The sequence below is a fragment of the Anthonomus grandis genome, chromosome 3, assembly GCF_022605725.1.
Source record: "Anthonomus grandis grandis chromosome 3, icAntGran1.3, whole genome shotgun sequence".
NCBI classification, from domain to species: Eukaryota; Metazoa; Arthropoda; class Insecta; order Coleoptera; family Curculionidae; genus Anthonomus; species Anthonomus grandis.
In genome coordinates this window covers 8,409,564-8,428,267 of record NC_065548.1, presented here as the reverse complement: position 1 = coordinate 8,428,267, position 18,704 = coordinate 8,409,564, and the positions used below count along the sequence as shown (strand labels likewise).

The window sequence follows — 18,704 nt, the reverse complement described above, 5'->3', positions numbered from 1 at the left end:
CTAAGTTTCTGAGTATGGATTTGAGACCAGGAACGTGATTTTGGTGAGTTTGGAAGTAGTCAAGGCCGTTTTGATTAGGGTTTTTTTGCTAAGGAATTTAGTGAATAAAAGAGCAGTTAGGACATACATATCTAAGGATGCGCTTAAAGGTAAAAACATGGTCGTAAGTCAAGTGAATATTTGTGAGTACTTGACTCCTAAAAGATTGAAAGGTTGGCTTCAAATTAATTGATTATTCAAAATTGCATGTTTACATTCCAGAATGAAGATCCTTTGTTGCAAATTATCGAACTACTGCATTACGAGGGTGGTCCCAGAAGTGCCCGACCCAAGAAAGAAAACACGAACATTTTTGAAAAAAATGTATTTATTTTTCAACATAATCTCCTTTCAGCTCTATACACTTTTCCCAGCGATGTTTTATAAGTTCGATACCATTTTTATAATAAGAACTGTTTTGCGCCTCGAAATAGCCATTAACTGCAGACATCACTTCTTCATCGTTGGAAAATCTTTGATCACTGAGCCAGTTTTTTAAGTTTGGAAAATAATCTGACGGGGCTAAATCTGGCGAATAGGGTGCATCAGGTAGCAATTCAAACTTTAATTCGTTAATTTTGGCCATTGCAATAACGGATTTGTGAGCTGGTGCATTGTCTTGATGAAACAGCACTTTCTTCTTAAGCAAATGCGGCGGTTTTTGCTTGATTTCTTCGCTCAAACGTTGCAACAAGTTCGTATAATACTCGCCGTTGATAGTTTTACCTTTTTCAAGATAGTCAATGAAAATTATCCTTCGTGCATCCCAAAAAACCGACGCCATGACCTTGCCTGCAGATGAAACGGTTTTCGCCTTCTTTGAAGCTGGTTCCCCCTTTTGAGTCCATTGTTTTGATTGTTTTTTTTGTCTCAGGTGTGAAGTTATGGACTCATGTTTCATCCATCGTTATGAAACGACGCAAAAATTCTGCTTTGTTGCTATTAAATTTCGCTAAACACTCAATTGAAACATCTTCACGACACTGTTTTTGCTCGAGTATGAGCAAACGCGGCACCCATCTTGCACACAGCTTTTTCATGTCAAAATTTTCAGTTAATATGCGATGTACCGCACTTTTTGAAATGCCTACTATGTCCGCTAGCTCGCGCACTTTTAGTCGACGATCATCCAGTACCACTTTGTGAATTTTCTTTAAAATTTCTGGAATCGTCAGCTCATTTGGTCGACCACTGCGATGCTCGTCTTGGCAGCTCGTACGGCCTCGTTTAAACTCTGCTACCCAATATTTTGCTGTTGTTAACGAAGGAGCAGACTCACCCAGAGTAGAATCCAGTTCAGCTTTTACATTGGTTGGGCTGAGGCCTTTCAAATAAAAGTATCACATAACGATGACCAATTTTCTCCATTTTCACAAATTCACTGAAAACGTTCACTATTGATGGCTGCCAAACAAATACTAAACAACGTGGCGTCTTCAAACTTGAAACATATGCTTTATAGATTATATACTTTCTAATATAGTGATATTTTTTAAACTACTACCAACATCTCTAGGTCAGGCCGGGTACTTCTGGTACCACCCTGGTACACGATTAGTTGTATATTTTTTAAATGCAAAGAGTCAACTTGAAATTCTTTCTTGGACGTGTTCAATAAAATATTTATTTTTCATAAACGTGTAAAAACTGAAATCTGTAATTTTTTTAAAAGAATAATTATTTTCGCATTTGGCAAGCTTAAAATTAATTTACACACAATCTTTTAAAGACTAGTTACCTATTAACCTAATACATTACTACCATTAACCTAATCAGGTAGAGAATTGCAAAAGCGAATTCCATTATACAACATTGAGTTTTGCAATGCAGTGGTTTTTACCATTGTAATATTAACATGCTGGCTTGATCGTAAATCGTGTTCGTGCAGATTTTTCCGCGTTACAAGATACGACTAGATCGATTGTAAGTCAAGCACAATTTTATAAATTAGAATTTTATCTAGGGTTGAATGTTTAGTATGAAGAAAAAAGTTAATTTACATAAGACCGTTTTCATCCAAAAATCACATTTCAAACATATACAGGGTTTCATTTTTAGTATGTTACAGGTAAGGATGCGGGGTATCTATTATTTACAGTATTATAATGGTTTTTATAAATATACAGGGAAAGTCAGAAAATTGATCAGAAAAGGAAAACTTAGCTAACATAGAACCACTATTTTTAAATTCTAAAAAATCTAGAAAAACTTCGTTAATATCTACAGGTTTGGAATTTTAGTATGTTGCAGAAAAGGCCCAGGGTTAATTATTATGTTACTACAAAAATTTGTGTAAATGATCCAAACTGGCTTAAAAAGAAAAACCAGAATTACAAAAAGTAATATTTAGGTTATAATTTTCTTAACAAATAATTTTGTTCTTTTTTTAAAGCTTTAGCTAACATATTAATAATACTAAATATTTAACTTAAATTGTGAATAACTTTTGAAAGAGTGATTTTATGTAAATAGATTTAACGGACTTTTTTGTAGAGCATTAAATTCCCTTTAAGAATTCATAATGTTCTTTCTTTACATATTTATTCGTTAGTTACAAAATTCCAAAATAAAAAAGGTAAATCTCAAAAATGTATCAATGTTTAAAGCTTGATTATTCGGAAACGGCTGGTCTGGCAATGGTCCGTCCACATTTAGTTTGTGAACGTCCAAATAGTTTAGATTTTTTCTTTTTATAATATTTATTTGTTTTGCTCTCCAAATTAAAAGTACCATTTCAATTAATTTAATTTTCTCCTTTATTACCAAGTTAATTAATATTTTCTAAGTCTTAACAACAACAAATCTACGCGTGTACGATAGCCTTTAAATTTCTGAATTCCTTTGGTTTGTGCTGAACGGAGACCAGAGAGAAGACGACTTCCTTGTTAGCACTTGATCATCGCGCATTGATTCCAGTGTCGTGATCTATACATTTTTTCCGCAACTGTTGTCTTAATCTTACCGCATCACAGATCGTGATTTACTTATCGAACCCGCAACCACTCTTAGTGATTAAACCCGAATTAGAAGACCCAAGAAGTCCAGAGCAGGCCTGCTGAAGTCGGATACAGACACCTCAAGGTAAGGATCTTTAAAGGCTGGTTTTTCGACCTTTCCACATTTACTTTTATTCACACAAATACAGTCCACTTTAAATCTCTCACTGAATTGTCTAAGTCCACCTTGTGCTTAAATAAAAAATATAAGTCACAATTTTAATTAAAAACAAAAAAAAAAAAAAAAATTTGGTTTTCTAAACGACCAGGCAAAAATTTTTAAAGAAAAGGTTTTTTATTGGGAATTTAATTTCCTGTAAGTATATGTCGGCTTCAGATACTTTTATATAATTTTAAGTTAAAATAGGGTACATATCTGTTTACATTAATTGTTAAGAACCAGGCGACAGGGGTATTGCCACAAAGGTGATAAAGTTTAGTCTATGAGTCTGGCTCAAAAAGTGCTGAATATTCGACTTTTGAACGGGTATGTAACATGATCCGATATTTAGAAAAATAAATATTGGAGAGAGTGAAACGTAGCCGGGAATGAATAGAGCATTGAAGGGATTTTGGATTATAAAGAAAGGCAGTTTTTAGATAGAACTGGGCGAGAGCGGAAACCGGCTACGGATCGCTAGTTCTTAGCTTTTCGGGTCGATATTTAATTGTTTTCTTTATTTTATTTTTTTCTTGTATAAGATAAGTTTTACTTGTGTATAGTCTACCTGATAAGTTGTTTTGACGCAATATAGTCCGAGTGTTTTATAAGTGATAACCTTATTGCATTATTTATACACAAAATGGCGTCTGAAAGAATTATTGAGGAGTTTCCGACATATATGTAATTTTTTTGGCCTTTAAGCTACTTAATTCCAATTTATTTTCACAAAGCCATTCGCACAATAATTGCAGTTCCTATCATACTAAAATCTGTACCGGAAATAGATATTAAAGGGCCGCCCGCATATAAATCCACTTAGCAGACACTTATTGAAGTGCCGATTATGTTTTGAGAAATCTGATAATGTGCCAATAAAATATTCATAAAGTCGAACGTCTTATTTTAATGTTTCCTATGATTTTAATTTTAAATTAGCAAGTAAAACAAACCACTTACTTCCAACATTCCTTTGATCCTCCTCACCCAAATTGGCCATCGGGGGTCTCAAGTTACTATTGGCGATAGTATTACCCCGTCCACCATAAAGTCTGTTCGGAGGATCGCAATTTACCGGACTCGACACCTTATATTCTACAAAAAAAAAAATGTGACCACAACTTAATAAGTTTCAATTAATATTAGTTTAACCCTACCGTTATTCCTAATTCTAGTCTTATTATCGTTTAAAGCCAAATCGGCCCATTTAGTTTTCTCGTTATCACAGTGGTTACTGGCGCACCCTTGCGGCGTGCTCCTGTTTAAATTTCTTACGTAATCTAACGGTACGTTCTCCAACTCGTCTCCGGCCGAACCGTAACTTCGCAGCGTGTCCAGGTTGTTTATCAGCATTGTCGCGTTGTTACAGTTAAAGATGCCTACTGACAATAAAAATTAGTTTTTATTAATAACTAGTTTTTATGCCTCTTCTTTTCGTGTGTCTTAATTTTACCTTCGTTTTGTGAACTAGGCGTGTAGCTCACCGGCCTGGTGATATCACGGTGGTTCACTTCCAGGTTACTCAACTTGGATTCCCGTTTAAATTCGGGCATTTCGTGGGGTCTGTGGTGGGAATTGAGCACGTTGTTGTCCTTAATGTTTTCGTTTTTGACCATTCGCGTTCGGCGTTTTTTAGACCTAGAAAGATAATGTAATAATTGTTTATCTTCCGATGTAACTGCCATCCAACCCAAAACAACGGAATTTCCTCTGAAATATTTTTAGGATATCTTGTAAAAGTTATAGAAATGAGACGCACAAGATTTTTACATAAAAAGTAAAATTCCTAAAAATTATCCAACATAATTCCATTTTGTAAAGTAGAAAGTACAGAGTGGCCAGATAAGAATGCAAAGTGCTGTATTTTGGAAAATATTCGTCGTAGAGACTTGCGGTAAAAAATAACTAATTATATATAATTATAACTAAAGTGGCAAAAATAATACCGTGGAAAACATTTTTAGATTTCCAAGATGGTCGCCAGGGGGCGTAACCGCCATCTTAAACTTTTTAAGTGATTTTCCACTGAAATCTACCCAGTAAATGTTACGAAAAAATATGCGCTTTTTAAAGCTCAGCTCTACTCAAGTAATTTTTGTTTAACACTTTGTGACGTATCTATTAAAATAAAGTGGTGGGGGGTAATTCAATATTTTTTAAAATAAATAGCTGTAACTCCTAAACGGCTGAACGGATTTTAACAAACTTGGTCTCGTTGGAAAAAACATTTATTGCTCCATCAAATCCGTTTTATCTGTGATATATAGTGCTTAGTAATGCCGCTAGAGCGAGTTTTTTGATCTATTAACAGAAAATTGCAAAATTCTCTAAAAAAATAAATGCAATAATATGACTTTTTTTTCATAAAAATGTAGTGAAATGATAGCTTAATAGGCCAGTGAAAACCGCATCTCGATATCTTATTCGTAGCCTGAAATATCGAAGAAAGAATATTTAGTTATCATATAATTTTAATAAGACGCTATTACACCGATATTTATTGTTATTTATTTGTCTCTTTTCAAGGTTCAATGATAAAATGTCTTAATTTAATAATTTTTAAATAATTAAAATATTCTTTGTTCAAAAAATTAAAAAAAAAAAACGCGTAGGGGCATAATAATAAATGCATATAAAATGCAAGTGCAAGGTAGGCAGAATATTGAAGAGTAGGCCATCGACGAAAAAAGAAATGCCTAAAATTAACTTGTCAATAAATATTAAAATTAGGCAGTGCAATTTGTGTTCGTTGCACACATAAGTAAAGCGTTAAAACTATTAAAATGCATTTTACAAATGATGAAGCTGTCGATATGATTGCGGTATATTTTGAATGTCTTTAAAATGCGGCATTGGCTCAAAGGGTATACAGAGCTCGATATCCAAATCGGCGTTTACGCGATGCGACAATTTTTCCGCGTTTAGTGCGAAAGTTGCGTAATACTGGCAGCTTTCGACCTCAGTTGCGAAGACACTCGGGTAGAACAAGGGAAGACAATATTATTAATGTCTTAGCATATGTGGAATTCAATCCCCACGTTAGTATGAGAGCAATGTCTCATTCACTCTATTCTAAACATTTTAAGGATCACAACTAAATTTTTATGTCACAAAAAATACTACTTTACATATTTCGCAGTATATCTTCTAATAAAAGAGGCAAATGGTTCACTAGAAAATCAAGAAATACGGCACCATTTAGTGGGACTTATAATAGTTTCGCCCAGAATGCCACACCACACATTGAGACTCCAATGGCCTTGATGTTGAACCTCCCGCAACCAGTGAGGATTGTTGTCACACCAATAATGCATATTATGCAAATTAATAATTCCATCACTCCTAAAAGTGACCTCATCTATCCAAAGAATTTCGGATAAAAATTCTTTATTTTCCCTAATGCTGCCAACATCCAATGACAATAATCTAACCGTCGGTCAAAGTCTCCGTGATTCCAAGGTTTGATGTAAATCCATATGATATGGGCGCAGTCTAAAAATTTGAAAAAAACATTGAATTGCCCCTCACCACTTTATTTTAATAGATACGTCACAAAGTGTCAAACAAAAATTACTCGAGTAAAGCTGAGCTTTAAAAAGCATATATTTTTTTGTAACATTTACTGGGTAGATTTCAGTGAAAAATCACTTAAAAAGTTTAAGATGGCGGTTACGCCCCCTGGCGACCATCTTGGAAATCTGAAAATATTTTCCACGATATTCTTTTGGCCACTTTAGCAATAAAGTTTTTTACCGCAAGTCTCTACGACGAATAGTTTTCAAAATACAGCCTTTTGCATTTTTATCTGGCCACCCTGAACAATGAGTTATGGAATCAATTGTAAAAGAACAGAAATCGATGTCACTAGTCGCTTTAAAAGTACCACAAGTTTACTTTCATTGGTTGGATAATAAATTACCGAAACTTCATCAATCTGCCTTAAAATAATAAGGATTAACTTCAATTTCTTGAACGAAATACGCCATGACTACAATCGGGAAAAGTAAAAAATAACTTGAGTTAACTGGATGAAAAAAAAATATTTTAATTGTTTCGAAAATTGCCCTCCAACACCATCTGGAAAAAGTTAAATAGTATTTCACTTATCTGGGAAAGCTTTACAATTTTTTTAAAGGCCTTAATACAATAAATAATTATTTTGCTTCTTAAAAGTACTACAGGACTCAAACATTTAGAAAAGTCAAACATAACATTGAAAGAAGTTTGTTGTGTGTTAACCTTTTTAAGGTCTGATGATGTTCTTAGAAACCAAACACGTCATCACTTTACGTATATTTAATTAATAATTGTTTTTTGACCGAGAGATTGTGTTGTTATAGTTTAGGTGAAGTTACTTGGATAAGTATAAAAACTAAAAACGTTTAGCACGCGGCGTTTTCTTTATAAGGCATTGGCGTGCATATAATTTTTGTTTCTCTAGCTTAATATAATTATTATATAGTAAATATGTTATTTTACAACCAACAAAAACATTTATCAAGTCACGCAAAACTCATGGTTAGATTTAATGACCCATATTTTTTACACATTTTTTTTAATTATTACAAAAATTGTCAAAAAAATAAAATCAAATTGAGTAAAAATGCAAATAAATTCGAAAAAATAGTGGCGGGGTTTGTTGTAAAACAGGTATAAAATAATGTCGTGGCCGTGCTGCAATAGAATATTGTTATACTTGCCTCCGCTGATATTTGTTTCGATAAGCCCAAAAATTCCCACTGAACAATGAAATTAAAGGAAAGGATTTGTCATTGGCATGTATTATAATTAGATTAATTCGCGGTATCTATTATACCTCAATTACAAAGCAAAGGTAAAAACACAAAGTCACCGTCTCATCAAATCCATATAATTTTTTAAAAGCTACACGTGTTTCGCTCCTATCGGAGCATCATCAGGCCTAAAAAATACATTAAGATTTTTTCACATAACAAATAGAACGCTTATAAAACTCATTACCATCAACGTGTAATGTGATCTGTGTAGGTCTAGGTAATGAGTTCTTCTTGTTTTGTGAAAAATATCTTAATGTATTTTTTAGGGCTGATGATGCTCCGATAGAAGCGAAACACGTGTAGCATTTAAAAAATTATATGGATTTGATGAGACCGTGACTTTGTGTTTTTACCTTTGTTTTGTTTTCGTTTGGTCTTTTAGAGAAAAAATGGATGATACGTTTCTATACCTCAATTAAATTATTGTATTTAAGACTTATTGAACTTACATTACACAAGTAAATATAACGAAAGGTTTCTTTAAAAATTTAAGTTCAAATATCTTTTAAATATTTTCTTCTTCTTTTCAATACTTGAGCGTATGAGATACTGTTTTAAAAATTAATATTTAATATAAGTGACATATTACCCAAAACAAGTGACTCATTAATTTTAATGTCAAAAATTCAATTTAACCTTGAATTTTTATCTTAAAAAACGGTACTGTATTTTTTTTTATTAAGCAAATATTAACGATATATGTATCTTTTAACGTATATAAGAGCCCGTGTTAAATTCTCATCGCCATTTGACCCACTTAATGTTGACCGATTTTAATGCAATTTGGTAGACACATTTAGGGGGTCATTCTTACTACGATCTCCAGTGATTTTCAACCTTCTCGGTGTCATAGGGAATTTTTTTTATTTTTTTCCCCCTCCTGCCCTTGGTAATTTTTCGAAAATTTTGAAAGTTGGCATACGTAGCACCCCTATAATGGTTCAGATTCTATCAAAATTTCAGCCAAATCGACAAATATTTTTTTGAGACAATCAAAAAAAACTATGCTATTATCCCCCCTGTCCCCCCTTTTAATAATTTTTTCATACACTTCCCTTCCTACACACACTAAGCGACACCGTGCCAAATTTCCACGTTCCACCTATTTCCCTGTCCCCGTTATACCCAAAAAACCAAAGCACTTCCTAAGCTACCCCAAAATCCCCCCTTTTCAATGTTTTTTTTTCACTCTAGCTAGATGAGCCATATTTGTACTTACATTGGTTTATTTAAAGAAAAATGTAAAATAAGAATAATAAAACACAAAATAATTGCATCACACGCTATTGCAAAGCGAGCGATGCCCGAACGCAGTTCTTATCTATCACATGTTTTGCAAACGCGCCTCTTTAACTAGCACATGCGATCGCCAAAAATGTCTTTCCGATTAAATGCATTAATCGGCGGTCATTAAAAAAATATAATATTATGAATGCCTGCAATGTTCTTTCGGAACAACAGAAACACATTATCTATAAAATAGCGACTGGGAACCAACCCCCTTCTAATTTGCCTAAACCCCTACTACTAAAAAAATATGTAACTGATAGTACATATATACGGTAGAACAGAGTGTACCTTCACCCATAAAAGAAAGTCGGAATGTAGAGCCCAGTAACGATTTGGTTGTTAATATTGGGCACCCAGGGGAACAAGATATTGAAAAATCTGAGGTCACAGAGCGTCACAGGCAACTACAAAAAAAAATATTAACAGTTCGTCGTCTCTTCTGAGTAGATTGCATACAGCCTTTAAACCCTGCTGTTCATCTTTAAATAGGGAAATTGGTACACACAACTAGAAAAGGTACTAAAATTTCTGTCCAACCCACAAGTGTAGCAAGGAGAAAGACCAAATTTACAGGAAGAAGACGATTTCAGTCTGGAAGAAAACCGAACAAATCAACCAATAACGAAAATCTAGCTCCTCATAGCCTTAAAAGTTGTGTCACGCAAAATCGAGCTCTAGGAGCTAGAAAAATAGCTAAATAATGTCAGGTTCTTATATTTGTATAATATACGAGTAGTGTGTAGGTTATTAAAAAAAAATGCAAAAAAATTAAGAGGTAATTTTTTGTTCAAAATAAAGGGTAGTTTGTTGTATAAATGTTGTGTCAAAAGTCAACGTAATTAAAAGTAACTAACGTTTATTAATCCGATATCTCCCTAATGTTTATACAACAAATTACCCTTTATTTGAACAAGGAATAACCACCTTAAGTTTTTTGTACTTGTTTTGAGATAACCTGTATAAGTTTTACCGTTATTTTGCTGTTTGTATTCAGATGTTTTGTTGTTTTTTATTATTTGATTTGATAGTTTCATGTACTATTCACGTCAAATAAAACTTGATAGATTATTGTCGTTATTATTTTTATCTATATAGTACTATAGGTGTACTTTTATACTGTGGTACTATACAGGATGTAAATAAATAAGTACGAAAAAATTGAGGGTGTGACTCTTGGGTTAATTTTAAGAAAAAAACTTTATATGAACGTATGTCCTAGAAGTCCTAACTTTTGAGATACCCTGTATCTCTGGATGCACAGAAAATGCATACCAAATTATACTATAATCTTTACAGGGGTTCCACAAATATTATTAAAAAACATACGTTCTTCTTAAATATTTAACACCCTGTATCTCAAAAGTTAGGACTTTTAGGACATACATAGACGTTCATCTAAAATTGTTTTCTTTAAATTTACCCAAGAATCACCCCCTGATTTTTTTGCACTTATTTATTTACATCCTGTATAATAGGATACAAAAATCGAGTTTGGAATAACAAATTTCCAATAATATATCATCATTCATAATATTCATAAAAAAGGTGCCTCTTTTAATCTGGAGGTCAGAACACCTGGCTGCAGTCTACATAGTCTTTCATGCAAGATTACTTCGTTCTAAGTGCAAAATTCAAAAATATGATATTAATAAATCTTTTTCATAGCATTTTTCTATATCTAGGGCATAACAAAGCCATTTTTTTGTATTTTTTTGTTTTTGATTTTAACTTAAAAAACAAGGCACAAAAATAAAATGTGTTGTTATGCCCTTCATAAATTGGCAGTAAGACCACAACAGTTTTTATTTTCCTTTTTTTTATTTTCCTTGTTTACTATTTTCCTCGAAGAAATCCTGCATAAACACATTTTTTTAAAACTGTTCTATACTGACCCTTATCGGCAAGAACACAAAGCTAATGATAGATTGAATTATCAATAATTAATAAATATTGTGCACATACGATGCCATCGAGAGAGACACATATACCTGTGATTGGACTGAACGTCGAGTTGAAAAGTCACGTAGTGGAGACCGCTTGTCTTGTTTTCGCTAGGAAATTAAAATACAGTTTATTTAGCGATTACAGGTGATAATTATGAAGGCGCGTTTGGCATAACATGTGATAGATAAGAAACTAAGTTCGGCTCTCGGGATGAGCGATAGCGTGTGATAGATATAAATATGCGGCCGGGGTGCCGTGGAAAAACTCGAATCGACCGTAAATATATACGGGAATCGATCACTAAATATCGTAATATATTTTGCAGTTTATTTTAATGCGTATATGTAGTATGTTGATTGTATTTTGTACATACTAAATTTTGGACCTTGACCAAGTAACTTCACCTAAACTATAACTCTACTCAACAGGAAAAACTATTCCTGTAAATAGAGGGATCATTACGTACGACCAGGAATTTAAATGCTTGGGCACCACTCTGGATTCAAACCTAAATTGGGTTTAAGTTGCATATTTTACAGCTAGTGATCTCTTAGGATAATTATTTCAAATAAACACTTACCTTTTCTTCATACAGCAGCAAACCGAACACAATATAACACTTAGAATCAAAACGACTATAGATCCGATAGCGATGTACATCAGTTGATTCCACGTTATATTAAACAGGAACGACGAAGAAATCGGCGAATTGTAGATGGAATTCGCACAATAGGCCCCAGTAACGTTCGGCGGGCAGATACAGTGAAAAGTGCCAATTTCATTCACGCACGTCCCACCATTTTGACAGGGATTCGTCTCGCATTCGTTCAGATCGTATTCGCAAAAAGCACCGTCAAACGCACTAATTAAAAAAATATTATTACTTTAAATATTCATCAAAGTTCATTTTGGAAGTGGAGTGAATCTTAATAAGGAATATGTTCTCTCAAAAGGAAGTCTTTTTTCCAGAAAATAAATGCCAATCCTGTTTAAAGAGTAATGCATTAATAACTAAGTTATAATTCAACACAAATATGATTGGTTGCAATTTCTTGTTTTAAAGAGCACTATATCAAATTTAATTTCTGCATTTTTGCAAAACATGCACGGTCTCTTGCATATGTTCTCCTGCGTCTTTGGTGTATCGGTTATCCAAAATAGTAAAATGTTTATTATTTGCCTAAGTACATTTTATAAAAACTTTTGCATTGTGTAATGTGTTTTTTTATGTTGTGAGCAAATACAAACTTTTTAATTTGAATTTCGATGATGAATAACGCATTACCATTACCATTGTACTCTAAAATATATTTATAATCAAAATGGTACATGGTATAAAAAAGAAGGAGTTCGAGTTGGATATTTTAGAAGTTCTGGTGGTTCTTCTTGGATCTTTTGGAATTTGTGCTAACTAGTTGGGGAGTGATTTATTTCAGCGAATAGCACACGCCAATAAGATTTACTTTAATAACTGAAATTTAAAAAAGATCCTTCTAATCATGATTCTTACTACAAAATAGTTTTTCAATAAATAATGCTTATTTCACTTTTTACCGCTAAGAAATGTTACAGACACAAAAAATTCAAATCGTGGATTACTCCAGATACGCAGGTATAAATGGGTTCTTTATTTTAAAAAGGTCAAAGGATAGGTGACAGAGCAATTTTTAATAAATACTCTAAAACATTAAAACTTCTTATAAATAAAGCCAAAAAAATTTAATATATAATTGGACAGTAAACAAAGTGACAGTCTCAAAAAGCAACCGTATTGGAAAACTTTTCAAATAAATACAATAATCCTGTTCAAATCACTCTTGACAAATATTACATAAATTCTCGTCCAATCATAAGTACACCAGATCATAATTACATCTCTTCTCGAAACCATAATATAACGCAGTCCGTTTATTTAATTCCAACTAATCCCCAAGAAGTGTCTCTTCAGAAAAAAAAATAAAAAAAAATCAGCAGAGGGTAATTATTTGTCAGTTTTTATTATTTAAGAAGTTGTAAATTGAATCTCTGAACCTCAGGCTTATATAATAAATATATGTTTTAAAAGGAGTGTATATCCAGAACTTCCTTAATTAAAACCATACATAACAAAGGTGGGTTGGACGAAGGGAACTACAGACCCAATATCGTTGCTTTCAAACATTGGATGTTTTTTTTTTAACAGATTTCTTAAATCTTTAAAACTCATAATGGCTTTAGAAAAAAAAGCCCTATATCAAGCACTGACTAACATATTAAGATCTCTAAATGGCAGAAAGTTGACAATGGCCATGCGCGTAGTGTAGATCTGTCGAAATCCTTTAACTGTGTGAACCATAATATGCTATAAACTAGACTACAAGAGCATGGTGTGAATTAATCGCATATGTAATAGCAAAAGGTGTCCCACAGGGTTCATACTAAGGCCTCTGCTGTACATTATCTATATCAATGAACTTAGTAAGGTAACAGGTGAATATACTGACTGTACTGTCTGCAGATGACACTACCCGAATTTTTAGCCAGGACAACCCTTTAACAATGTAGAGAAGGCTTGTGAGGTTCTTAACAAATAATACTTTTCATTGCACGATCTACAAATCAACATGTAAAAAATACAGTGTCTTATTTTTGGACAGAAAGTTGAGAATGCCTAATCTTTTAAATGGTTGTGTGTTGTTTTCTTGGAACACAAACAAATCGTGGACTTGATTGGAGGGTGTACATAGACGTGGCATCAAGCATCTCAAGATATATGTCTTAAGAAGGTGGGAACAGAGGTAGCCATGACAGCTTACTATACATTCATAGTCGAGAATACGATATGGTCTTATTCCCTGGAAGTATATTGAATACTTATTTTACAAAAGAGATTTATAAGAGGTATCTTTAAAATGAAAGTGCGAGATGGTTGTAGAAGCGTATTTAAAGAGAATAGAAATAGTACAATAAAAACATCGGAAAAAACATTAACAAATAATAAGGAGATTGCAGATGAATTTGGTAAATATCTTTCTGCAGATTCTTTTCTTATTTCTACTACTCCTCTAAAAATACCAAATATTATAAAATCTCTACCCAACAAAAAGACCACTGGACCTGACAACGTTCCAGTGTCTCTTGTTAAAGCATATGTTGATGAAATTTTAACAATACTGTCTATAATTATCAATATCTCGGTAGAAAAGGGCTTGTTTCCCAACCAGTTAAAAAGATCAGTAGTCGTTCCAATCTTTAAAAACGGTAAACAAAGCAACATAGAAAATTATAGATCTATTTCTCTTCTCAGTGTGTTCTCAAACATTTTTGAAAGTGATTCATGATAGAACTACTGATTTTCTTAATGCGAATAGCGTTTTTTGCTCTAACCAATACGGCTTTCGCAGAGGCTTATCCATAGAGAGTGCTGGAGTAGAACTGACACAGCACATTTTTGATTGCATTGACAGAAATGAACATATAGTTGTATTGCTATTTGATATCTCGCGGGCCTTTGATTCAGCGGATCCAACACTTGTGAGTGAGAAGTTCGAGAGAGTGGGGATTAGAGGAAATATTAATTCAATGTTTCGGCAAAGTTTACAGAATAGAATACAAGTTGGGTCACTCCGGTCGGCCGTCAAAATCCACCCCGCAGTTCCCCGTCTGCCCGGTGCACCAGGTCTGGTGTACATTTATTTATCGATGTATACCGAGCGCGCCAAGCTCATTTCAGTTTTACTCACGTTTCGGTGTATAGGGTGGAGTTAAAAGAAATAGTTGTGGATTTTATTGATTGTGTGGAGAATAAAATGTCTAATCGAAATATTTGTTCAGTGGATGGTTGTGAAAGTCGAATGACAGATCAGATATCGTTTTTTAGATGCCCTAAAGATGAAGAATGGTATGTACCAAATACAGATTCTAATAAATAAGTTTTAATTATGAAAATGGAGTTTTAATTATATTTATATTACTTTAACTCAACCTTTTATTTAATCCTTTACGAGGGATTAATATTAGTAAATGAATATTGCAAATATAATAATTATTTATTTAACCGCCCAACTAACATTTAAAATAACTCGTATAAAAAAAATAAAAAATTATAATATGTTATGCAGTTTTAAATGAAACAAAAATTTTAGATGTCAAGCTTAGAAAAATGCCCTAGGATTTATAGGATCCCATAGATACGCGGATTTATATAATATATCCGCGTATAAATAGTCGTCATACTATATTAATACGTATAAATAGTCGTTATGTTTTTGTAACATACCAAAATAAAAATATCCCGCCTTAAAAATCCATCGTAGATTTGATTATAAACGGCATAAATTAGTTAAGTTTTTCATATAAATTGAATATATAATCTAAATTAGCAAAATTAGTGGCAGGAACCCAAACGTCAGTAAAACTTTCAGCAGATACGCCAAGAAAAGTTTTACTTAAGGAGACAGTAAAAACACTAGAAAAAACTATATTTAGAAATGATGTATAATATTGACAAAAAGAAGCAGTTCAAAATGGTCCATAAATTAACAAACGACCACATTTATCCTAATAAATTTCAAAAAATGAAAGTAAAGTTAGCTTCGCAAGTATTTAGCCGCTCTGTAGCGGTAGCTATACATACTTATATTGAATTTAACGCCTTGCCAAAAGAAGCAACTATAATAGCCAATTTTAGATTTAAAAAGAATAATCTATTTGATTTATTAAACTCCAATATAACTTTTTATAACAATTATATTAATCTTTTAACCAAAGATTTTCAAACTTTCATGGGAACTGAAAAATAAAAAACGTTATTGCAAGATATGGAAAACCTTTTTAAAAACTTAAAAGTAAGAAGTTTTGAAGGAAAAATATGACAAATAGGACAAAATTTATTTCTGGGTGGCGGCTTACAATAAGATCAATTTTAATTCTTTGGGAAATGTTACAAAAAAAAGGTTATAGATATTTATTAACACGTAATCTCAATCAAGATTGCCTCGAGCACTTCTTTGGTGAAATTAGAAATTGTTGTGGAAATTCAAAGAATCCTACTCCTATTCAATTCTGTCGATCCTTTAAAAAGGTTTTTGCGTTAGGATATTTAGATAATGTCGGAATAGCTAATTGTATAGATGATGGCGCTAAAGCCCTATTAAATTTAAATCCCGATTTTATTAAGAGTTGCAATAATATATGCCATTATTCTCCCACTAAATATATTCCTCTTCGAGTTTTTACCAACGATTAAGTAAATTTAAAAAGCATTATTTAAAAAATGTCTCTCACGTTACTCTTGTGATATACGCAATAATTTTGCAAATGCCCTGTTTAATGAAGAGTTATTTTATTGTAAATTAAAAGCATATGAAAATAATACCTTATTTGGTGGTCTAACCATACTTCCAAAAGACATTATTAAGTACATAATAAAATTAGAAATTAATTTTATCGCTGAATTTAATAAATTATCGGCGCAAGAAGCAATTGGCTATAAAAAAACATTTGTAAATATTCGTAGTACTTATGTATCATACTAAATAATTATTTTATATAAGTTGATGTGTTTCGTATTTAAATTAAAAAATAATGAATTATTAATGTTTATAATGAAGTTATTATATCAATAAAATGGTCAGCCTCTCCGTCTATTTACAATGTACCTACTTATTTTAATAAAACTTTAACCAGTCTTTGTAATTATTATCTTTGTTTCATTTACAAAAATAACCTATATACCTAGTTTAATATCCTACAATTCCAAATATGTTCATGACCAAATAGGTACAAACAGGTAACAAATTGATGCAAATAGGAGCCTATGGAATTTCCAGCGTTCCACCCAGGTAAATACTATCAATGGCCAAGTTTTGGCTTTTATTACCCCGGTATCCACACTCGTTTTCTAGCTCACACCTGCAGAAGCGGCGCCGTCTTTGTACGATGATTTTCAAAGAGCTGGCTCCGAGTGATCCAACTTGTATTCTATTCTGTAAACTTTGGTTTCGGTCATTATTGACCGATAGCACCGAACATAAACTAGAATAGAAGGATCACTCTAAGCGCCGCCCAAAATATTGCCTTTCTCACTCGCTTTCTGATGCTACTCTTTTTTGCTGCCCGGTGGCGACTGCGTTATACGGGGGCGTCTTCAATATTAGAACTATAATAGCGTTGTGCGGAAATTTTGTACATTAAAAATGCCGGCGATATGTTGCGTAGATGGCTGCAGGAGTAAAAGGGGATATACATTTTTTTTAAAATAAAAATGGATTAGTTTACAGAAAAAAATACACGCTTTTCTTCGGTATTTCTTAAATATCTCGGAAAATTGAGATCCTACAAAAAAATCTAATAAACAAAAGTTGGTTTAAAAACAAAAGATTGGCTTTTGCTTGATTTATCTAGGTGCTATAGGCGCTAAGATACAACTGTGTGAACATAACCCCTTTTTTTAGATAACAAAATATAATGACGTAAAATAATAACGTGAAATAATTAAAAAAAAAAAACGTTTTTTAGACAAATATCTAGCACATTTTTTCAAGTATGTACTATCAAAAACTTTAAAAATAAACTTGATTGTAAGTCATTAGCATAAAAATTAAAAAAGTTAGGAATAAAATAGAAATAATTGCAGTTTTAAAAAAAATTATCATAAAAAATTATGTATTTATTTCAAAAATTATAGCGTAGCCTTCTACAATGGACTATATATAGGTACCAATAATATGTTCAAAAAGTGTCAGCGATTTAGAGTACATATTTTTTTTAAATCGTGATTTTAATCTAAAAAAATGCAAAATTTTTGGTAATATTCTGTTATTAGTGGTGGTTTTTAATAGTGAAAGCTATCCGATTTATTATTAGTTGCATTGCAATCATTTGAATGATATAAATTTTAGCCACTTATACCGTCTAACCATACTTAAAACTGCATTTTTTTCGTCATTAAGGGTGGTTTTTAAGGGTTTAAGTTTCAAAATATTGATGTGTACTATAATCCCCAATGTAAAACTATATTTATTTTGCATATTTATATGAATTCTAGGTTGTAAAACACCTATTTTCGTTTTATTTGAATTTTAGTGGTTTGTTATTTAAAAAGCAAATAATTAGGCATTTAATAAGTTTTTTTTATTTAACTGCCTTTTTATATTTCACTGTTACCGAGTTCCATATGCTGAGTGTTGTTATCACATTATTATGTAAATTTTATTAAATATTTAAAAAATGGGTATATTAACGAAGTTATTATTAATTAAGTGTATGTAATATTAGGTAGGTAGTTTCTTGGTCAGTTAAGAAAAGAGCATGAAAGGAACGTAAAGCTAAGATTTAATTGTGTACATTCTAATAAACTTAATTTTAAAGCTATCTACCAAGTGTTTTTCTTACAGTTATTTGTTCAAAAGAGATACTTAATAATATTCTTTCAATTTCATTTTAACAATAATACATTTTTTTTTGAAATTAAAGTGCCTTTAATTTCAAAAAATTCCA

General features: G+C 32.2%; 2 protein-coding genes across 9 annotated transcripts in view; one reads left to right on the top strand and one right to left on the bottom strand.

Moving 5' to 3' along the window:
* The window catches only part of LOC126734302 (fat-like cadherin-related tumor suppressor homolog), a 450,385-nt gene that overhangs the window by 24,212 nt on the left and 407,469 nt on the right, over window positions 1–18,704 (bottom strand). For 6 of the 8 annotated variants that reach the window (XM_050437862.1, XM_050437865.1, XM_050437867.1 and 3 more), the window contains 4 exons: window positions 11,806–12,087; window positions 4,649–4,833; window positions 4,353–4,577; window positions 4,156–4,290 (listed from right to left, as the gene is read on the bottom strand). In XM_050437862.1, coding sequence (XP_050293819.1) covers window positions 4,156–4,290; window positions 4,353–4,577; window positions 4,649–4,833; window positions 11,806–12,087 — 827 coding nt within the window. The remainder of the gene's footprint in view (window positions 1–4,155; window positions 4,291–4,352; window positions 4,578–4,648; window positions 4,834–11,805; window positions 12,088–18,704) is intronic. The other 2 variants (XM_050437863.1, XM_050437869.1) reach the window with 1 other exon arrangement.
* LOC126734303 (FACT complex subunit Ssrp1) overlaps window positions 1–18,704 on the top strand; it is a 97,232-nt gene that overhangs the window by 65,937 nt on the left and 12,591 nt on the right. The window lies entirely within an intron of this gene.